This window comes from Podarcis melisellensis (genome assembly GCF_964234715.1).
Source record: "Podarcis melisellensis genome assembly, chromosome: 8".
In the NCBI taxonomy this organism is placed as follows: domain Eukaryota; kingdom Metazoa; phylum Chordata; class Lepidosauria; order Squamata; family Lacertidae; genus Podarcis; species Podarcis melisellensis.
Window position 1 is genome coordinate 16,070,632 of NC_138540.1, and position 19,982 is coordinate 16,090,613.

The following is a 19,982-nucleotide window of genomic DNA, read 5'->3' on the forward strand; positions in this document are numbered from 1 at the left end:
GCCCTCTCAGTGAGCCCTTCCCTCGCAATATAGGGACACTGTTGTATATTAAAGGTAAAGGTAAAGGGACCTTTGACCATTAGGTCCAGTCGTGGCCGACACTGGGGTTGCAGTGCTCATCTCGCTTTATTGGCTGAGGGAGCCGGCGTACAGCTTCCGGGTCATGTGGCCAGCATGACTAAGCCGTTTCTGGCGAACCAGAGCAGTGCACAGAAACACCGTTTTCCTTCCCGCCGGACTGGTACCTATTTATCTACTTGCATTTTGACGTGCTTTCGAACTGCTAGGTTGGCAGGAGCAGGGACTGAGCAATGGGAGCTCACCCCGTCACGGGGATTCGAACTGCCAACCTTCTGATCGGCCATTGGCTTGAACCATTTCTCCATATTAGCTCAGTATTGTCTGCACTGACCGACAGCAGCGACCTCCAGGATTTCAGGCAGCCCTGCTGGGAGACGGATCACAAAGAGAGACACCACAGGTGCTCCAATCGCCTCCTCCCCTGAGCGTCTAGCCCCCCCCCCCCAGCAGCCCTTAATTGTTTAATTCATTCATTCCTCATGGCATGCTCGAGCCATTTCCCATGCGCCAGGCCGATCGAGGGGAAGGACCGCTATAAATAATGCATCACTCCGCTTATCGCTAGACTGCCGGCGGGACTCATCTATCACAGCTCCTGCCAATATGCTTACAAGCACCCTTAACACTAACACCGCTCGTGCCTCGAACGGTGGTTTACTGCTTCCGTTCTTGTAAACTGCCGCCTTAAAAAATGCATGAGTTCAAAACAAGGGTCGGATTCTGCCTGCTGTGATCGGGCTGGCCCCAAAGGCAGATAATCATCCTGGACTGGAGCTTCACTATTCATCTCAATTCCCCTCTTTCTTTATTTCCCCCAGCCCTCCCTCCTTAGACACATAAAGGTTGTATCCAATGATATTCCTAGCAGCTGAAATTAGAAACACAGGAAGCTGTCTTAAACCAAGTCAGACCAGGGGCTCCATCTAGCTTAGTACTGCTTGCAATGACTGGCAGCAGCTCCCCAGGGTTTCATCCAAGGGGCATTCTCAGTTCCACTGGGAGATGCTGGGGGCCTTCTGGCACAGAAGGGGAAAGTGCTGTTGGGCTCAGGTTCTACTTGCGGGTTTCTCACAGGCATCTGGTTGGCCACAGTGAGAAGAGGGTGGCAGGCTAGATGGGCTGTTGGCCTGATCCAGTGGGCGCTGCTCATGTTCTCATGTTAACTGGCTGAATGGTCCACCACCCAGCAGAGGTGTGTGCATGAACTTGTTTAACAAAAAGTGTCATTCGTTCTGAAATGAATGCTTTGTCCATGAGCTTCAGTCTGGAGCAAGATGGGAACTGGGAGCCAGGATCATGGATAAGCTTTCGCTTCTCCATCTTAAGCAGCAAAATGCTTGTGGGTCCCTCCTGCTAATTCTGCTGATTGGGACCCTTGGACAAAGCTTCATAGAATTGTAGAGCTAGAAGGGATCCCACAGGTCATCCCCTGCAATGGGGGAATCTCAGCTAAAGCATCCATAGCAGATGGCCATCCAACCTCTGCTTAAAAACCTCCAAGGAAGGAGAGTCCGCAACCTCCCAAAGGAGACTATTCTACTATTGATGTGATGGCCTGGGAATCGGATTCAGAGGCCGAACCTGAGGAATCCCAGCCTGCACAGGATTCCCTGCCTCCAGAACCAACTGAGCCGGGGCTGGGGGCTGAGCCTGAAGGGTCCTCACCTGTGCTGGATCCTCAGGTGCAGGCACCAGCTGAGTCTGCTCTGGCTCCTGAGGGGATGGAGGACCCATTGCCTGCAGGTGCTCCACTCTCAGCCCCGTCAGAGGAAGCTGAGGTTGCCTCTGGGTCTGGTAACCCTCCAGCCTCTCCTGAGCTGCAGAGGCTCAGGGCAGGGAGGTGGAGGGAACTAAGTTCCTGCAGGAGGAGTGCTCGCCTCCAGGCCAGGAGAGGTGAGTTACCTCAGGATCGGGTCTGCTTTATGCCTCGGGGGAGATAAAAGCCAGCCAGTCCCAGTCCCAAGTTGCAGGAGCAACATCATTGGTTGTCGGTTCCAGCCTGATCCCTGACCTGCTTCCCTGCCAGAGCTCCTGACCTCACCCAACGCCCTGCCCTGCACCCAGCTTCGACTTCTACGGACTGCCTTCATATTGCACCATTGACCTCGGACTGGACTCGGACCTCGCCTCACAGTTAGCCCCCAGGACCAGCACAGTTGAACAGCTCTTACCCTCAGAAAGTTCTTCCTGATGTTCAGTCGGAATCTCCTTTCTTGTAACTTGAAGCCATTGGTTTGAGTCCTACTCTCCAGAGCAGGAGGAAACAAGCTTCTTCCCTCTTCCATGTGACACCCCTTGAGATATTTGAAGATGGTTATCAAATCTCCTTTCAGTCTCCTCTTTTCCAGGCTAAACCTACCCAGCGCCTTCAACTGTTCCTCATCAGGCTTGGTTTCCAGATCCTCCTCTGCACTCTTTCCAGCTTGTCAACATCCTTCTTAAATTGTGGGGCCCAGAAGTGGACACATTATTCCCTCATCAAGCCCTGCCCTGGAGACAAGACTGGATTCCCTGCAATCTTATAAAGAATAGCACTTCTTTTCTCTCCATAGGCAAAAGGCCTCCACCTGGCAGGGTTTTCTTTATTTTCTTTCTTTCTTTATTATTAATGGAAGAGAATGAAATGGGCATTGATTAAAAAACAAAGGAAACCATATCCATCTTATCTCAAGATGCATCTGTAGCTGTGTCTCACACACTGAAATTGGAACACAAGCAATGCATTGTGGGTAAGGCCGGCTCTCATCGAGTGAGTGCTACAAGCTGATATGGAAGGCTTTCTTATACAGTTGGGGACGCTGTTCCCTCCTTCCCAATGGATCAGCTCTCTCTCAAAATAGCACAGAGGAAAGAGATTGCCAATTTCATCGTATTAAAGCTAAAAGGACCCTCCCTTTCCCAACACTGTCTGTTCATTTCCAGGGTGGGGGCTGCTGTCTTTGTCTCAGCTCGACTTGCAAAGGGGCCATAGCTAAGTGACAGAGCACCAGCTTTCCATGCAAAAGGTCCCAGGTTGAATCATCAATGGCATCTCCAGGTAGGACTGGGCAGTGCCTTTTTTCTTAAAAAAATATATTTAGGGGTAATCTCATTTTCCTACTCATATTGAAATACTGCCCCTCAATGAGGCCAAACTTAGATTCACAAAATGTTTAGGGGTATGCGTCCCCCTGCGTCCCCTCAGAAAAAGCACTGGGACTGGGAATGTCCTGTGTGGACAATTACAGCTAGGATAGACAGTGCTGAGTTAGATGGACCCAAAGGTCTGACTTGGTATGAAACATCATCCTCACTTCCTCAACCATCCTCTGTTGTGGGTCCCTCCGCGCAGCCTGTCCATTGCTCTTTAGGGCTGGGGGGGGCGGAATAATATTTTCCCCCCCCTTGATTTCCGCCTCTAAAAAGTAGGTGCGTCCTGTGCTCCGGTGCGTCCAATAGAGCGAAAAATACGGTAATTCTCCCCTTCTCATTTAATCCTCACAACCTGGCCCCTGGTCACCCAGTAAGCTGCATAGCTGAGTAAAGAGTTATTTGAACCCTAGTCTCTCCCAGGGTTTCCCCTTCTGAGAAACAGCTCTTCACTTCACTCACAGAAGCTGCTCAGTTCTGCTCCTGGTTGCTGGTGTTTTTTTTTTTTAAAAAACACAACTGCAAGCATTCTATGATGTCACAGTAGGGAGCTTGCAGGCACTGGGCAACCAAAGTTGGCATGAGTGTTACACAAATCTTAAGGTGCACACATGCAGACACGCACCCGAGAGAAGAAACAATCCTCCACCATTCAAAAATTATAAAATATTCCCTGAAAAAAAGACACTTTCTTTGAGTTCACAGAGCAATCCTGAAGCCATATCAACCCTCTTAATGACCCCAGATATTTACTCTGCAGTTGAAGGAAAAACCTTTCCCAGTAGTTCTTTTCTCTTACAAATCCTTCAAAAGCTATAAACATCTCACATAAATAGGGGTAGATCTGTGACAATTCAAGAACTGAGGTATTTACTGGTTCAAGGAAACAGCTTAGATTGGCCAGGAGAGGGCAACCAGCGAGCATTTTCATGTATCACGACAAGAGAGAAGCCAGGAGACAAGACTGCCTCTTTCTGTGATGTATGGATGATGCTTGTTGGGTGGGCAGTAGTTTTCAACCAGGGTGCTGTGGCACCCTTTGGTGCCTTGAATGATGGTCAAGGGTGCCGTGAGCAACACTGGCCTCTGTCCCTCTTTCCCCCCCCCATGCCTTCTTGCATCTCTGCCTCCCAAAGGCTTGCACAGCTGTTTGTTGCCGCACCCCTGGCTATAAGCTCCCCAGGTGAATGGTGCCTCTGGAACTGGCCAGGGGGTACTTCCCAGGCCCCTGTGTGGCAACATGAGGAGGCAGCTCTCTTTAGGGAAGGGGCGGCAGCTGTGGCTGTCCAGAGGACTCCTAAGGAGAGGGGAGAGGAGAAGAGGGAACACTCCACAAGGGAAGGAGTCAGAAAAAGAACGAGAGGCTGCCAGCTCTGCTGGCAAGGGGTGACATAGCTGGGCTCCTGAGCCTCACAGGGCTGCCGCAGAAAGAATGTAGTTGGTCAAGGGAGCCGTGGACTCAAAAAAGTCCAAAACCTTTGGCTAAGGGAAACCCAGCCAGATTGGGGGGGGGTATAAAAAATAAATCATTATTATTATTGTTATGGGCAATTTCCCAAGTCTTTAAAAGTTGTTACACACACTTGTCTTGGCTCCTCATATCCATGCAACATGTAAGGTGAGATACTCTGTCACAACAGAAAAATTAAGATCTGCCTTGCTTTGACTGGTTCCTGCCGCCACTCATTTTTCTCTGACCCATCATGGATTTAGCCCCAACCCCAAGAAACTAGTAACTGAAGGAGGTGGGTAATGGGAATTGAAGCGTATGCTTTCTGCATACAACACACCCACTGCCAAGCAGCTCCATCTCATCTGCCCCAACCCCATACCACCCTCTCTCCTAAAATAGACCGGGGTCACTGAGCCCTTCCCAGCAATAGGATTAGCCGTACTGGAAGATTCCTAAGATGTTCTTAATCCAGAGTTCAGAGTTAAGAATTCAAAGGTCCCAAATATAAAATAAACGTTCATAAAGAGATGTCCGGCAGAATCCGTGACCAGGGGAAAGAGACAGTGGAAGAAGATTGGAAGAAATTTAAGATATATCTTAAAAATTGTTGTAAAATTGAGGAGTGTTAAGATGTCAAGGAATAAAAAATAGAGAATTGCAGCTGTAATTAATAAGTTAAAGAAAAAAGAATCTAATGAAAGTGAATTAAATAATTAGTTAATTGGAGGAGTTGCTAAAGAAATGTAAAACAAGGATGCAGCAAAAGGGAGGTATGGGGAAGTCGAGGAAGTAAGGTGTATGAAATAAGATTATGAAATTATACATGTGTATATGTTTGTATGTCTCTGTTTTGTTTATTGTTTGTTTTAATTATGTGTTTGGAAAACAAATAAAACTTTATTATAAAAAAAATAAAATAAACGTTCATAAATGTACACGGGAAACACATAAGCAAGTACAGGGGATCAATCCTGTCAGCTTCTTTAGGAGACAACAAGAGTCTGCAAAGCAGGATACAAATAATAGAAAAAGTATTAAACTGTACATTTCAAAGAATATATATATATATATATATCACCCTAGCGTTGTATGGCATTAACATTGGTCTAAGCACTAGGCCCCACGGACTCTCCTAGAGCCTTGGTACTGAGGCCGGGAATTCCATGTTCTCAACTGCCATTGCCTAGCAACACCAGTGACCGTTTGAACTGAGGTTCCTGCATCCTCAGCTTCTTGAGGTTGGCAGAGGTGGCCTGTAGTGACCTTTGCGCAGTCACTACAGTAGAGGATGGCGTCCCAAAGACTCCTGGAGGTAAGTGGAGCTTGCCATGGCCAGGGGACTTAACTCTGGAACCTAGATTAATGGTATTGAAGGGCCGTTAGAATATTAATAATAATAATATTTTATTTATTTATGCCCCGCCCTCCCCAGCCAAGGCCGGGCTCAGAGCGGCTTACAAGCAATAATAAAAACAAGATGAATGATTACAACTTAAAAACAAAAATGAAATACAACATTAAAATAATGGAACATTAAAATATTAAAATGTAGCCTCATCACAGGAGGAGAAGGAAAAGAAAGAAAAAAAAGAGAGAGAGGGAGGGAATCAAATTGGCTCCAAGCCAAAGGCCAGGTGGAACAACTCTGTCTTACAGGCCCTGCGGAAAGAAATCAGATCCCGCAGGGCCCTGGTCTCATGAGGCAGAGCGTTCCACCAGGCAGGAGCCAGAGTTGAAAAGGCCCTGGCTCTGGTTGAAGCCAATCTAACTTCCTTAGGGCCTGGGACCACCAGGGTGTTGTTATTTATGGACCTTGAGGCTCTCCGTGGGGCATACCAGGAGAGGCGGTCCCATAGGTACGAGGGTCCTAGGCCGTGAAGGGCTTTAAAGGTCAAAAGCAGCACCTTAAATCTGACCCTGTACTCCACCGGGAGCCAGTGCAGCTTGAAAAGCACTGGGTGAATATGCTCCCATGGCAGAGACCCCGTGAGGAGCCTCGCTGCAGCATTCTGTACCCGCTGGAGTTTCTGGGACAGCTTCAAGGGCAGCCCCGCATAGAGCAAATTACAGTAGTCAAGCCTGGAGATGACCGTCGCATGGATCACTGTGGCCAGGTCGGGGCGGGAAAGGTAATTCTCTATATGATCCCAAAAACTCTTTTAGGCATTTTCTCCTCTCTCAGATGTTAGAGTAAAAATGGGCCTCTCTCTCTGGAATGTCTGGCTCAGGCGGGTAGAAGATAAGAGCAAAGTTGAATGGGTGTTATTGTAACCCCAGACAGGGGGAGGCTGAAAAGGAGGAGGGTAACACAAAAAACTAAGCCCCATCTTATTGCTATTAGTTTACATCACATGTTTTACATGTGAACACATGTCTATGCATTTTAAGGGGTATAAAAAGTGGGCGCACCCTTACTGGGGTGTGCAGGTTGCGGGCTTATCGCTCTGTACCTTTGTTCTGCATATGCATTTCAAATAAAACCCTGTTAATAACCTGCAAGCACGTTTTGCCGCTTTGTGTGAATCTGTGCTCCGGGGACCCAATACAGTGGTGCCCCGCAAGACGAATGCCTCGCAAGACGGAAAACCCGCAAAACGAAAGGGTTTTCCGTTTGCGAGTTGCTTCGCAAGACGAATTTCCCTATGGGCTTGCTTCGCAAGAAGAAAGCCCATAGGGAAATCTCTGGGGACCTCTTTTAAATGCTGGCGGTGGGGAGCAAAGCCTTTCCCCCCCCCCTCCGGCCTTCAGAAGAGGTCCAGGAAGGCCGGCGGGGGCTTTGCTCCCCACCGCCAGCATTTTAAAAGCAGTCCGGGATAGCAGGGAATTGCGATGCGCTTTCCCGCTATCCCGGACCGCTTTTAAAATGCTGGCCTTCGGGAGCAAAGACTTTCGCCCACCGCCGGCCTTCAGAAGAGGTCCTGGACTTCTTCTGAAGGCCGGCGGGGGGCAAAAGTCTTTGCTCCCCCCTGCCTGCCTTCCCGGGAGAGCAGAGAAACGCAGCACGTTTCTCCGCTCTCCCGGACGGCTTTTGAAGGCAGGCGGGGGGGAGCAAAGACTTTCGCCCCCCCCGGCCTTCAGAAGAGGTCCTGGACCTCTTCTGAAGGCTGGCGGGGGGCGAAAGTCTTTGCTCCCCCCCCCCCGCCTGCCTTCCCGGGAGAGCAGAGAAACGCTGTCCTGGGGTTTTTTTAAATGCTGGGGGTGGGAAGAAAAGCCCTTGTTCCCCCCCCCAAGCCTTCAGAAGAGGTCGGGGGACAGACTGTCCCCGGACCTGGTCTGAAGGCGGTTTCCATAGGAACGCATTGATTGATTTTCTATGCATTCCTATGGGAAACCGTGCTTCGCAAGATGAAAAACTCACAAGACGAAAAAACTTGCGGAACGAATTAATTTCATCTTGCGAGGCACCACTGTAGCAGATATGGAACAGGTCCTACAGTATCACCCAGTTTGGCAAAGAGCTATCCAAAGTCAAAGAAAGGGTTGAGCTTTGCCCAAGTTTTTGGAAGGGGAGAAGGAATACCAAAAAGGAAAATTCAGTTTCCTATACTGAATATTATTTTGAACAGAGGATTCCTTCTGATATAATAATAATAATAATAATAATAATAATAATAATAATAATAATAATATTTTATTTATTTATACCCCGCCCTCCCCAGCCAAGGCCTGGCTCAGAGTGGCTTAAAAGCAATAATAAAAACAAGATGAATGATTACAAGTTAAAAACAAAAATAAAATACAACATTAAAATAATGGAACATTAAAATATTAAAATGTAGCCTCATCGCAGGAGGAGAAGGAAAAGAAAGAGAAAAAGAGAGAGAGAGGGAGGGAGGGAATCAAATTGGCTCCAAGCCAAAGGCCATTTATGTACACGTGAATCTGGAAGAGACTTCATTTCTATTTATACATGCTGGATGTTATCTTAGTACTATAGTTTGGAAGTGAAAGGGGAAAACAGAAGAAGAAAAGAAAGGGCGAGTGGCTGGCCCAGTAGAGGGGAAGGGGGTACCGGGTGGAGCTGTTTTTTCTGCAGAGCTGAGGCAGGAAGTCCTGCTGCCCACCTGTCCACAAAGTCCATCACGGGAAAGGGCTGCTCCCAGGTGCAGGCGAGGGAGAGACAGGAGCCCTGGCGGAGCTCTGCTCCTGGAGGAAGGACGGATGAGAACAGCGCCATGGGCTCTGCTGAGACAGGCCAGCTCCCTCAGGTCTCCTCTCCCCCAACTCTTACCTGGTGGCAGCCATTTCATCAGGCTGCCTCAGTGGGAGAGATGACAATAGCATTTTAGACACTGGGTGGGGCCTGAGGTTGTGAGTTGTCTTTTTGTCTGCCCTCCTTGCCTCCTTTCTTTGTGTGTTGTATTTCTGTTGGTCAGATTGTTTCTTACAATAGAAGTCTGCCATTAGGGAGTTTCTTGCATTTGATTTCCTGGAAGGCTCTCTTGGAGCCTTTTTGGCTTAAGAGAGGGGTACAAATGCTCTAAATGAATAGAAGGATGAATAAGGTCTCTAAGGAAATGGAGGACAGAGATTTTCAGTTTGTTTCCCAACCTACCGCTTTCCTGATCAACACAAAAACATGACTGGGTCTGATCCATTCTTCACCTTCTGATGTTCCTGTTTCTCTTTTCTCATGGACAGGGAATTGATTTTGATGAAGATCAAATATCGGAAATCAGCCTGGAAGATGGGGAGGATCTTCCTCCAAGGTAATCCTGTGCTAACCCTCTCCCCCATAATCAATTGCTTAAAAAACAACAACACCTGGTCCATTTCTATGGTGGTGGTGCTTGGGGTATTTGAAGGATGGGAGGCAATAAACCCTTTTTACAAAAGTGCTACTCCTCTCTCCCTTCAGCATCCCAACCACAGGTTATCCAGATGCGGGTGATCTTCCTCCTGAAAGTGTCAATAAGGAACAACTGAAGCCCAGATTTACGGAGGTCGTCGCCAAGATGAAGAATGGGAAGATCCGAAGGAAGGCGCTTCAAGATCTTTCCGCCCTCCTGCAGAAGATCCAGGAATATGTGAGTTAAAAGTCTGGTAGTTGTTGTTCTCTTTGACATCTGGTGGGAGGGCGTTCCACAGGGAGGGCGCCACTACCGAGAAGGCCCTCTGCCTGGTTTCCCATAACTTGGCTTCTCGCAGTGAGGGAACCGCCAGAAGGCCCTCAGTGCTAGACCTCAGTGTCTGGATAGAACGATGGGGGTGGAGATGCTCCTTCAGATATACTGGACCAGCGCATCCCCCAGGAAATAAAACAATACAAACAAAAAACTGTAAAAATTACAAATCCATCAAAATCAAACAAATTCCCAAGCCCAACCAAACATCTACCCCACCCCACCCCCACATACAAAAAGTCAAAAGGGAAAGGAAAATTTTAAAACATTTTAAAAAGAACTCTGTGCCCCTCCGGGTCCTCCTGGGCAGCAGCAGCAGTGACAGCAACCGTCCTTGTGAGGCTTCAGGCCTCACCTTGGGCCAGGTGGTGAATTGCAGGAGCAGGGCCCTCAGGCACTCACACAGGGGAGTCCTCCTGGGCAACACAGCAGTAGCAGTCCTTATGAGGCCTGTCAGGCCCCGCCCTGGGCCAGGTGGTGAGTGGCAGGAGCAGGGGCCTCAGGCACTCACACAGGGGAGTCCTCCTGGGCAGCACAGCAGTAGCAGTCCTTATGAGACCTGTCAGACCCCGCCCTGTGCCAGGTGCTGAGTGGCAGGAGCAGGGCCCTCAGGCACTCACACAGGGGAGTCCTCCTGGGCAGCACAGCAGTAGCAGTCCTTGTGAGGCTTCAGGCCCCACCGTGGGCCAGGTGGTGAGTGGCAGGAGCAGGGCCCTCAGGCACTCACACAGGGGAGTCCTCCTGGGCAGCACAGCAGTAGCAGTCCTTGTGAGGCTTCCAGCCCCACCGTGGGCCAGGTGGTGAGTGGCAGGAGCAGGGCCCTCAGGCACACACACAGGGGAGTCCTCCTGGGCAACACAGCAGTAGCAGTCCTTATGAGGCCTGTCAGGCCCCGCCCTGGGCCAGGTGGTGAGTGGCAGGAGCAGGGGCCTCAGGCACTCACACAGGGGAGTCCTCCTGGGCAGCACAGCAGTAGCAGTCCTTATGAGACCTGTCAGACCCCGCCCTGTGCCAGGTGCTGAGTGGCAGGAGCAGGGCCCTCAGGCACTCACACAGGGGAGTCCTCCTGGGCAGCACAGCAGTAGCAGTCCTTGTGAGGCTTCAGGCCCCACCGTGGGCCAGGTGGTGAGTGGCAGGAGCAGGGCCCTCAGGCACTCACACAGGGGAGTCCTCCTGGGCAGCACAGCAGTAGCAGTCCTTGTGAGGCTTCCAGCCCCACCGTGGGCCAGGTGGTGAGTGGCAGGAGCAGGGCCCTCAGGCACACACACAGGGGAGTCCTCCTGGGCAGCACAGCAGTAGCAGTCCTTGTGAGGCTTCAGGCTCCATCGTGGGCCAGGTGGTGAGTGGCAGGAGCAGGGCCCTCAGGCATTCACACAGAGGAGTCCTCCTGGGCAGCACAGCTGTAGCAGTCCTTGTGAGGCTTCCAGCCCCACCCTGGGCCATGTGGTGAGTGGCAGGAGCAGGGCCCTCAGGCACTCACACAGGGGAGTCCTCCTGGGCAGCACAGCAGTAGCAGTCCTTGTGAGGCTTCAGGCCCCACCGTGGGCCGGGTGGTGAGTGGCAGGAGCAGGGCCCTCTGGCACTCACACAGGGGAGTCCTCCTGGGCAGCACAGCAGTAGCAGTCCTTGTGAGGCTTCAGGCCCCACCGTGGGCCAGGTGGTGAGTGGCAGGAGCAGGGCCCTCTGGCACTCACACAGGGGAGTCCTCCTGGGCAGCACAGCAGTAGCAGTCCTTGTGAGGCTTCAGGCTCCATCGTGGGCCAGGTGGTGAGTGGCAGGAGTAGGGCCCTCAGGCACTCACACAGGGGAGTCCTCCTGGGAAGCACAGCAGTAGCAGTCCTTATGAGACCTGTCAGGCCCCGCCCTGGGCCAGGTGGTGAGTGGCAGGAGCAGGGGCCTCAGGCACTCACACAGGGGATTCCTCCTGGGCAACACAGCAGTAGCAGTCCTTATGAGGCTTCCGGCCCCACCCTGGGCCAGGTGGTGAGTGGCAGGAGCAGGGCCCTCAGGCACTCACACAGGGGAGTCCTCCTGGGCACCACAGCAGTAGCAGTCCTTATGAGACCTGTCAGACCCCGCCCTGTGCCAGGTGCTGAGTGGCAGGAGCAGGGCCCTCAGGCACTCACACAGGGGAGTCCTCCTGGGCAGCACAGCAGTAGCAGTCCTTGTGAGGCTTCAGGCCCCACCGTGGGCCAGGTGGTGAGTGGCAGGAGCAGGGCCCTCAGGCACTCACACAGGGGATTCCTCCTGGGCAGCACAGCAGTAGCAGTCCTTGTGAGGCTTCAGGCCCCACCGAGGGCCAGGTGGTGAGTGGCAGGAGCAGGGCCCTCAGACACTCACACAGGGGAGTCCTCCTGGGCAGCACAGCAGTAGCAGTCCTTGTGAGGCTTCAGGCTCCATCGTGGGCCAGGTGCTGAGTGGCAGGAGCAGGGCCCTCAGGCATTCACACAGAGGAGTCCTCCTGGGCAGCACAGCTGTAGCAGTCCTTATGAGGCTTCCAGCCCCACCCTGGGCCAGGTGGTGAGTGGCAGGAGCAGGGCCCTCTGGCACTCACACAGGGGAGTCCTCCTAGGCAGCACAGCAGTAGCAGTCCTTGTGAGGCTTCAGGCTCCATCGTGGGCCAGGTGGTGAGTGGCAGGAGCAGGGACCTCAGGCACTCACACAGGGGCGTCCTCCTGGGCAGCACAGCAGTAGCAGTCCTTATGAGACCTGTCAGGCCCCGCCCTGTGCCAGGTGGTGAGTGGCTGAAGCAGGGCCCTCAGGCAATCACACAGGGGAGTCCTCCTGGGCAGCACAGCAGTAGCAGTCCTTGTGAGGCTTCCGGCCCCGCCCTGGGCCAGGTGGTGAGTGGCAGGCGCAGGGCCCTCAGGCACTCACACAGGGGAGTCCTCCTGGGCAGTACAGCAGTAGCAGTCCTTATGAGGCCTGTCAAGCACCGCCCTGAGCCAGGTGGTGAGTGGCAGGAGCAAGGCCCTCTGGCACTCACACAGGGGAGTCCTCCTGGGCAGCACAGCAGTAGCAGTCCTTGTGAGGCTTCAGGCTCCATCGTGGGCCAGGTGGTGAGTGGCAGGAGCAGGGCCCTCAGGCACTCACACAGGGGAGTCCTCCTGGGAAGCACAGCAGTAGCAGTCCTTATGAGACCTGTCAGGCCCCGCCCTGGGCCAGGTGGTGAGTGGCAGGAGCAGGGGCCTCAGGCACTCACACAGGGGATTCCTCCTGGGCAACACAGCAGTAGCAGTCCTTATGAGGCTTCCGGCCCCACCCTGGGCCAGGTGGTGAGTGGCAGGAGCAGGGCCCTCAGGCACTCACACAGGGGAGTCCTCCTGGGCACCACAGCAGTAGCAGTCCTTATGAGACCTGTCAGACCCCGCCCTGTGCCAGGTGCTGAGTGGCAGGAGCAGGGCCCTCAGGCACTCACACAGGGGAGTCCTCCTGGGCAGCACAGCAGTAGCAGTCCTTGTGAGGCTTCAGGCCCCACCGTGGGCCAGGTGGTGAGTGGCAGGAGCAGGGCCCTCAGGCACTCACACAGGGGAGTCCTCCTGGGCAGCCCAGCAGTAGCAGTCCTTGTGAGGCTTCAGGCCCCACCGTGGGCCAGGTGGTGAGTGGCAGGAGCAGGGCCCTCAGGCACTCACACAGGGGAGTCCTCCTGGGCAGCACAGCAGTAGCAGTCCTTGTGAGGCTTCAGGCTCCATCGTGGGCCAGGTGGTGAGTGGCAGGAGCAGGGCCCTCAGGCATTCACACAGAGGAGTCCTCCTGGGCAGCACAGCTGTAGCAGTCCTTATGAGGCTTCCAGCCCCACCCTGGGCCATGTGGTGAGTGGCAGGAGCAGGGCCCTCAGGCACTCACACAGGGGAGTCCTCCTGGGCAGCACAGCAGTAGCAGTCCTTGTGAGGCTTCAGGCCCCACCGTGGGCCAGGTGGTGAGTGGCAGGAGCAGGGCACTCTGGCACTCACACAGGGGAGTCCTCCTGGGCAGCACAGCAGTAGCAGTCCTTGTGAGGCTTCAGGCTCCATCGTGGGCCAGGTGGTGAGTGTCAGGAGTAGGGCCCTCAGGCACTCACACAGGGGAGTCCTCCTGGGAAGCACAGCAGTAGCAGTCCTTATGAGACCTGTCAGGCCCCGCCCTGGGCCAGGTGGTGAGTGGCAGGAGCAGGGGCCTCAGGCACTCACACAGGGGATTCCTCCTGGGCAACACAGCAGTAGCAGTCCTTATGAGGCTTCCGGCCCCACCCTGGGCCAGGTGGTGAGTGGCAGGAGCAGGGCCCTCAGGCACTCACACAGGGGAGTCCTCCTGGGCACCACAGCAGTAGCAGTCCTTATGAGACCTGTCAGACCCCGCCCTGTGCCAGGTGCTGAGTGGCAGGAGCAGGGCCCTCAGGCACTCACACAGGGGAGTCCTCCTGGGCAGCACAGCAGTAGCAGTCCTTGTGAGGCTTCAGGCCCCACCGTGGGCCAGGTGGTGAGTGGCAGGAGCAGGGCCCTCAGACACTCACACAGGGGAGTCCTCCTGGGCAGCACAGCAGTAGCAGTCCTTGTGAGGCTTCAGGCTCCATCGTGGGCCAGGTGGTGAGTGGCAGGAGCAGGGCCCTCAGGCATTCACACAGGGGCGTCCTCCTGGGCAGCACAGCAGTAGCAGTCCTTATGAGACCTGTCAGGCCCCGCCCTGTGCCAGGTGGTGAGTGGCTGAAGCAGGGCCCTCAGGCAATCACACAGGGGAGTCCTCCTGGGCAGCACAGCAGTAGCAGTCCTTGTGAGGCTTCCGGCCCCGCCCTGGGCCAGGTGAGTGGCAGGAGCAGGGCCCTCAGGCACTCACACAGGGGAAGCATTGCAACCATGCAGGGCTGTCAAGGCCTTCAGGCTGCTCTTTCTAGGCCCACCCTGGAAGGTGCCCAAGGGACAATTACGCATCCCACACATACCCAATTTTGAGAACAGAGCTGGGCCATAGCAGAACGAATCCCAGTGAGCAAAACAGCTGATAAAAGAAGTAAAAAGCAAACATCAAGAAAAGAGGGGTGGGAAGTCAAAAAGAAATGGTTTTTTTCTGTATAGGATGCTAAATGTTTTGGAATGCAGTTGTGCCTCGCAAGACGAAAAGAATCCGTTCTGCGAGTCTCTTCGTCTTTTTTCGTCTTGCAAAGCAAGCCCATTAGCGGCTTAGCGGGCTTAGCGGATCAGCTGATAAGCGGTTTAGCGGCTTAGCGGATCAGCTGTTAAGCGGCTTAGCGGATCAGCTGATAATTGGCTTAGCGGATCAGCTGTTAAGCGGCTTAGCGGATCAGCTGTTAAGCGGCTTAGCGGCTTGGGAAATAGGGGGGGAGGGAAAAAACCCCGCAGGAACTCGCAAGACATTTTTGTCTTGCGAAGCAAGCCCATAGGAAATTTGTTTTGCGAAGCACCTCCAAAACGGAAAACCCTTTCGTCTAGCGGGTTTTCCGTCTTGCGAGGCATTCGTCTTGCGGGGCACCACTGTGTTTGGAAGATTTAATAAAAATGTTATAGGAAAAATGGTGATGGGTTGCTTCTCTTATCAGTCCCTTCTCTGGGTTTCTTCTCAGCCATCAGAAGCGCTTCCTGCATCCTCCCTCGGCCAGCTGGTGGCTATTTCCTCTCTGTGCGCACTGGATCCGGACCCGGAGTGCGGGCAGCGGGCAGCAGAGGCCCTCTGCCATCTTCTGCCCATCCTGCAGCGCTACGAAGGTAAGTCTGGAAGAATGCATCCCAGTATGGGGTGGGGTGAGGAAGACCCAAACTAACCCTTTGGCTTTCCTTTGCAGAGACACTGCCACGAACTTCATGGAACCAAAGACTCATCTTCAGAGCTCAGAAGGTCCTCAAATCCACCGGAGGACCGGTTCCTGAATTGTTCGTCAATAATTGCTACTCTCTTGCCAGGGTAAGTCACTCTCACACAAGGCCCAGTGGTCTCTCAAGCAACATGTTCTGGGTTCTGCAGAGGCAGCACCTGGGCTTTCGGCTCCCCAGCCCTGCCCTGTGGGCATCTCTGACCTTCCTCTCTCTCTTCAGGTGTTTGGCGCCTTTCTCCCTGCGGAGCAGCTCTTGGAGGCCATGTGCTTCCTGGCCAGAGACCTGGTTGTCAAGAGCAGCTTCAACCAACTGGATATCTCCCACTTACTGCAAGAATTCATCAAGCAGTTTGGCGGCACAAAAGTGGAGGTAAGGTGTCTGCAAAGTAGGAGAGAAGAAGATTCTCCGCTTTGGTGTAGGGGAGGCAACTTCATGCCATTGGGTGGCCAGGACACATGTTAGTTGAGAGGGGCCTGGCAATGTCAGGACAAGAACCTCAGCCAAGGGTCCTGAGAAACATGGGTTCAGGGAATGGAGAATTCTCCTCCTTCTGGGAGCAGACTGGCAAGCTTCTTCTCTTGGCCCACAATGGATAGGGGAACTGGCGCCCTGGAGCTGCCTGGGTCCAATACTCCCAAGGACCCTGAGTGGTACCATGGAAGGAAGATGGCTGTGGTGGCACAGGTCAAGGGTCCCTCTTTCAATGAGGGATGGAGGGATCCGCCTGCAGACAGCCCCGCTTCCTTGTACTCTCCAAGCAACCCTCTCCTTTTTCCTGACAGGTGGAGGTGCTGCTGGAGGCCTTCTATAAGATCGCCCAGGGGCCTACAGTGCAAGGCAGAGACATGGCCGTCTTTGCTTTGTCCATCCTGTCACACCAGCACCTGGTGAAAGTGGTGGAATATCTCTTCCAGTTTCTCTTCAGGTATGGAGCCCTCCAGGATCGACTGGGCTAAGGGGAAGGTTGGCACGCTGCAGGGCTTGCTCAGAAAGCCCTTGCTGCCATTTCCTCTCTCTGGAGCATGGCAGCAAGCAGAAGACTTGAATCTGACCATTGCTTTTGTTTTTGCATTCACAGAGACTGTGAGAGAGTTTGGAAGGAGGTTTTAGCATCGGCCGATCCAGAACAACTGATCCATCTCGTGGCCAAGCAGATTTACCAAAGCCCCTTGGCGGAATCTGCCACCCAAGTGGTAAGGACCAACCACCTCCTTTCTGGCTTCCTTCTTCCCAGGGTAATATCTAGGGGTTCCCGTATTCTGCAGAAAAGCAGAGAAAGTGACTTGCACCTCTTTCTCTTCCAGCAACATCTCACCAGCCTGTTGCACGCCATCCTCAGGATGGAGGACTACAAGGCAGCTGTGCGCCGGAACTTCCCACAGCTGCTGATTGCTCTCCTGGGGATGGTTATCAACTTCCATTACGACCAGGAATTCCTCGGGTGAGTAGTGTGTTCCAAAGGGACCAATGGAGTCTTCAGCCTCGGGGGGTGGGGGTGGGAGGAAGGATGGGGAAGGAATTTGAGTGTGTGGCAATGACCCTCCTGGTGATCATGGCCTTGCTTTGGTTCCAGAGGGGCTAAGGAAGTTCTGCACCTCCTTCTTGGCACCACTGGAGAGGAAGTAGAGACGGCCATCGTCGACCAACTTTTCTGCCGGGAGAATTTCAGCCAGGGGTTGTCTGCCATGGTGAGGTAAGAGGAAGAACACGGTAACCTTCCCCAATGGTCTGGCAAACGGAGCTGAAGGCACGGGGTTGGACTGTGCCCCTGTTTGCTTCCTGCGGTGTCTTTCCCTTCCTTACCAAGATCTGCTTCTCCATTTCAGAGCTATCGGAAAGCGACGCTGGTGGATCCCTCCCATGGTGGAAAATATCACCGCTGCTCTCGAGAACCAGGCATTTGCCGGAATGCCACAAGTTGCGGCAGCTATCTACATCGAGGTGAGGGGGACTGAGGTGCAGGAGGAAATGTGTGCAGCAAGGAGGCCCTGGCTTGGTTTCGGTCGAGTGTTGGACTTTGTGTTCTTTAGCTCCCTTTGTGTCCTTGGTTCCCCGACCAGCCTTCCTCAGAATTTGGACCTTGCAGTTGCCTTTACCTTCCAAATTCTGTGGGTTATGTCAAGGCTACTTTGAGCCTAAGGACTGTTGCCTGTTTTAGTTCTCCTCAGAGTAGACCCATTGGATTTGATGTACATGACAAACTTTGGTTCATTCACTTCAGTGGGTTTGCTCTGTGCAGAATTGCAAATGGTGGGTAAAAGGAGAATGTGCCTCAGCCTCTCATCACTGAAGAGTTTCTTTCTCTTTGGGCCTCTTTAGCTGCTCAGCTGCCATCTGATTCCCTGTGAGGATACACTGGAGCAGCTCCTCAACTGGCTGGAACATGACTACCTGCAAGTCCGGAAGCTCAGCATCAGAGGGATATCCCTGCTTCTGGACTCTGATATGGCAAGTGATGCTCAGAGGGAGGGAGGGAGGGAGGGAGGGAGGGAGGGAGGTACAGATCTCGATTCTAATCATGGCCCAGCACTCTTTTGCTGGCACAATACTGAAGAGCCTGCGCTAAAAGGCGTGAGGCATTTCAGACCTTTGAAAAGATTCTCTCTTTTGTGTAGGATCCTTCGCTTCTGCGGCTCTTGCTGCTGGATTCCCTCCTTTATGCAAAAGCCGATGTCCTCCCAGAGTTGATAGAGCTCGTAGACCAAGCCTACCTCTCCGGGGACCTGGTAGAGGAAGAGCTGAAGATGCTGGCGGCAACTTACTGCGGTCTGGCTGCCCATGTGAGTATGAGGGAAAACATGACATCACACACGGTGGAGAAGGAATGCTTTGGAAGAGGAAGGGTGGGGTTTAGACTGGCATGCAGCGGAGATGTTCTGGCTTCAGGAGGCTGTTCTTCTGGAGCACCTTCTCTTGGAAGCCTGCCTAGAAAACACAGGGGGAGAGTCACCCCGCCCCCAGTCTCCCCCAGGAGGAGGATAGGGGGCTGAGCAGCCTCAAAACACCCCAGTGGGCAGGAGAAAGGAAACTGCTCTGATGAGAAACACAGTCTCTGATGTTTTCTGCCTACAGAAGGAAGACTCCATTCGGGCATCAGCCATCCACCATCTGGGGCTGCTTCGAGGCTGGGCGAGAGACCAAAGGCTTCCCATAACATCAACAGAAGAAGAAGCCATTAACGAACTGGTTGTCGTCCTCATTCACCTCGAAGACGAGGATGAGGTGGCCAAGGTGAGGGCCAAAGAGGTGGACTTATGCAGTAGGAGGGAGGGATTGTTCTCAGGAGCTTCCAAGACTATGTACTGCAATTTGTAACCCTCTTCTCTTCTTGTGTTGCAGGCCGCAAGGAGGGCTCTTTCCCATCTAGCCCCAGAAGTCAAGTGGTGGGCTCATCCCAACAAATTTAGCCTCCACTTTGCTCTCCACCAGGCTGCCAAGCATCTGGTAAGTTCCCTCTGCTTCATTGGCAGCTTTGCCCGGGATGTCTTTGGGAGTGCAAGGCTCTTCTGCCATGCTCTCAAGCCTCTCTGATGCCACTTCTCCTTTGTCTTTGTCGACAGAACAAGACCTTCAGCAAGGACATCCTTCGGAGTGCTGCCTTGTTATGTACGAAGCTGTCTGCAAACAGGCTGCCATCAGTCTCCAGGGTGGCAGCTCTGCTTCTGGGTAAGTCAAGCAACGTCCTTCCCTGGTAGGGATGGACAGAAATGTCTTGGTAATGATGGCAGGGAGGCTGGGCATGTCCCCAGGTCATCTGCTAGGTAGGCCTCCATCTATGCCCAGATCTTGCTCTGAGTGCTTCGCGAGGGTGGAGGCCTCTAGATGCAGCGAAGCATACCTGTCTTCCTGCCAAGCTGCCTCTGTCTCTGCTTGCTTTGCACCAAGATGATGTCCCTTTTCTTGACCTCTCTCTCTCTCTAGGTCATCTGGCTTTCCGGGATGCCGGTTTCATCCACAATCAAGACATGGCATCCTATGGAACATGTGAGTGAGACGTACGGAGGGCAGGGAGGGATGCTTCTGCTGAGAAAGGTCTTCAGGGGAAGACAAATTCCCAGATGTATGTTCAGACAGAGGTGCCACAAGATGAACATGCATAGAGGAATGGAATGTGACTTCACTGCTCTCTCTCACACACAAACACACCTGATGGCTGTTTTCATATTGTTGATGGATGGCTCTTTTCCTGTGCATCTTCACCTTGCTCAACCTTTCTCCCTTTCCACTCAGGGCTGGAAGAGATGCAGCAGCACGAGGAAGAAGGGCTCAGGCAGACAGGGAGGAGCTGCCTGAACATCATGCAGCGGGCCTGTAAACATCAGCAGAAAGGCAGGGTCCAGCGCTTTTTGAGGAGGCTGCTCTACTGTGTTCACAGGGAACCTTACCCAC

General features: G+C 53.2%; 1 protein-coding gene across 2 annotated transcripts; it reads left to right on the forward strand.

The window, feature by feature from the left end:
* Positions 1-5,881: 5,881 nt before the first annotated feature.
* LOC309376813 (uncharacterized protein) lies at positions 5,882-18,805 on the forward strand. 2 transcript variants are annotated; one of them, XM_081923656.1, is made up of 13 exons: positions 5,882-5,975; positions 9,305-9,372; positions 9,522-9,690; positions 15,320-15,485; positions 15,563-15,681; positions 15,813-15,962; positions 16,376-16,518; positions 16,672-16,786; positions 16,898-17,034; positions 17,167-17,286; positions 17,420-17,534; positions 17,913-18,373; positions 18,666-18,805. In XM_081923656.1, exons 1-12 carry the CDS (start codon positions 5,952-5,954, stop codon positions 18,279-18,281), a joined length of 1,695 nt encoding a protein of 564 aa, XP_081779782.1. In that variant the 5' UTR covers positions 5,882-5,951; the 3' UTR covers positions 18,282-18,373; positions 18,666-18,805. The 2 variants fall into 2 exon arrangements, with proteins under 2 accessions (XP_081779782.1, XP_081779783.1); XM_081923657.1 differs by lacking the exon at positions 5,882-5,975 and having other exon boundaries at positions 9,157-9,372; positions 15,344-15,485.
* Positions 18,806-19,982: the final 1,177 nt, after the last annotated feature.

Excerpts from the sequence above, each read along its gene's own strand:
- LOC309376813 (XM_081923656.1), top strand. The coding sequence starts at position 5,952 with ATGGCGTCCCAAAGACTCCTGGAG. Across the intron at positions 15,963-16,375 it reads TTGGCGGCACAAAAGTGGAG|GTGGAGGTGCTGCTGGAGGC; the intron begins GTAAGGTGTCTG and ends TTTTCCTGACAG. Across the intron at positions 17,035-17,166 it reads TACGACCAGGAATTCCTCGG|AGGGGCTAAGGAAGTTCTGC; the intron begins GTGAGTAGTGTG and ends CTTTGGTTCCAG.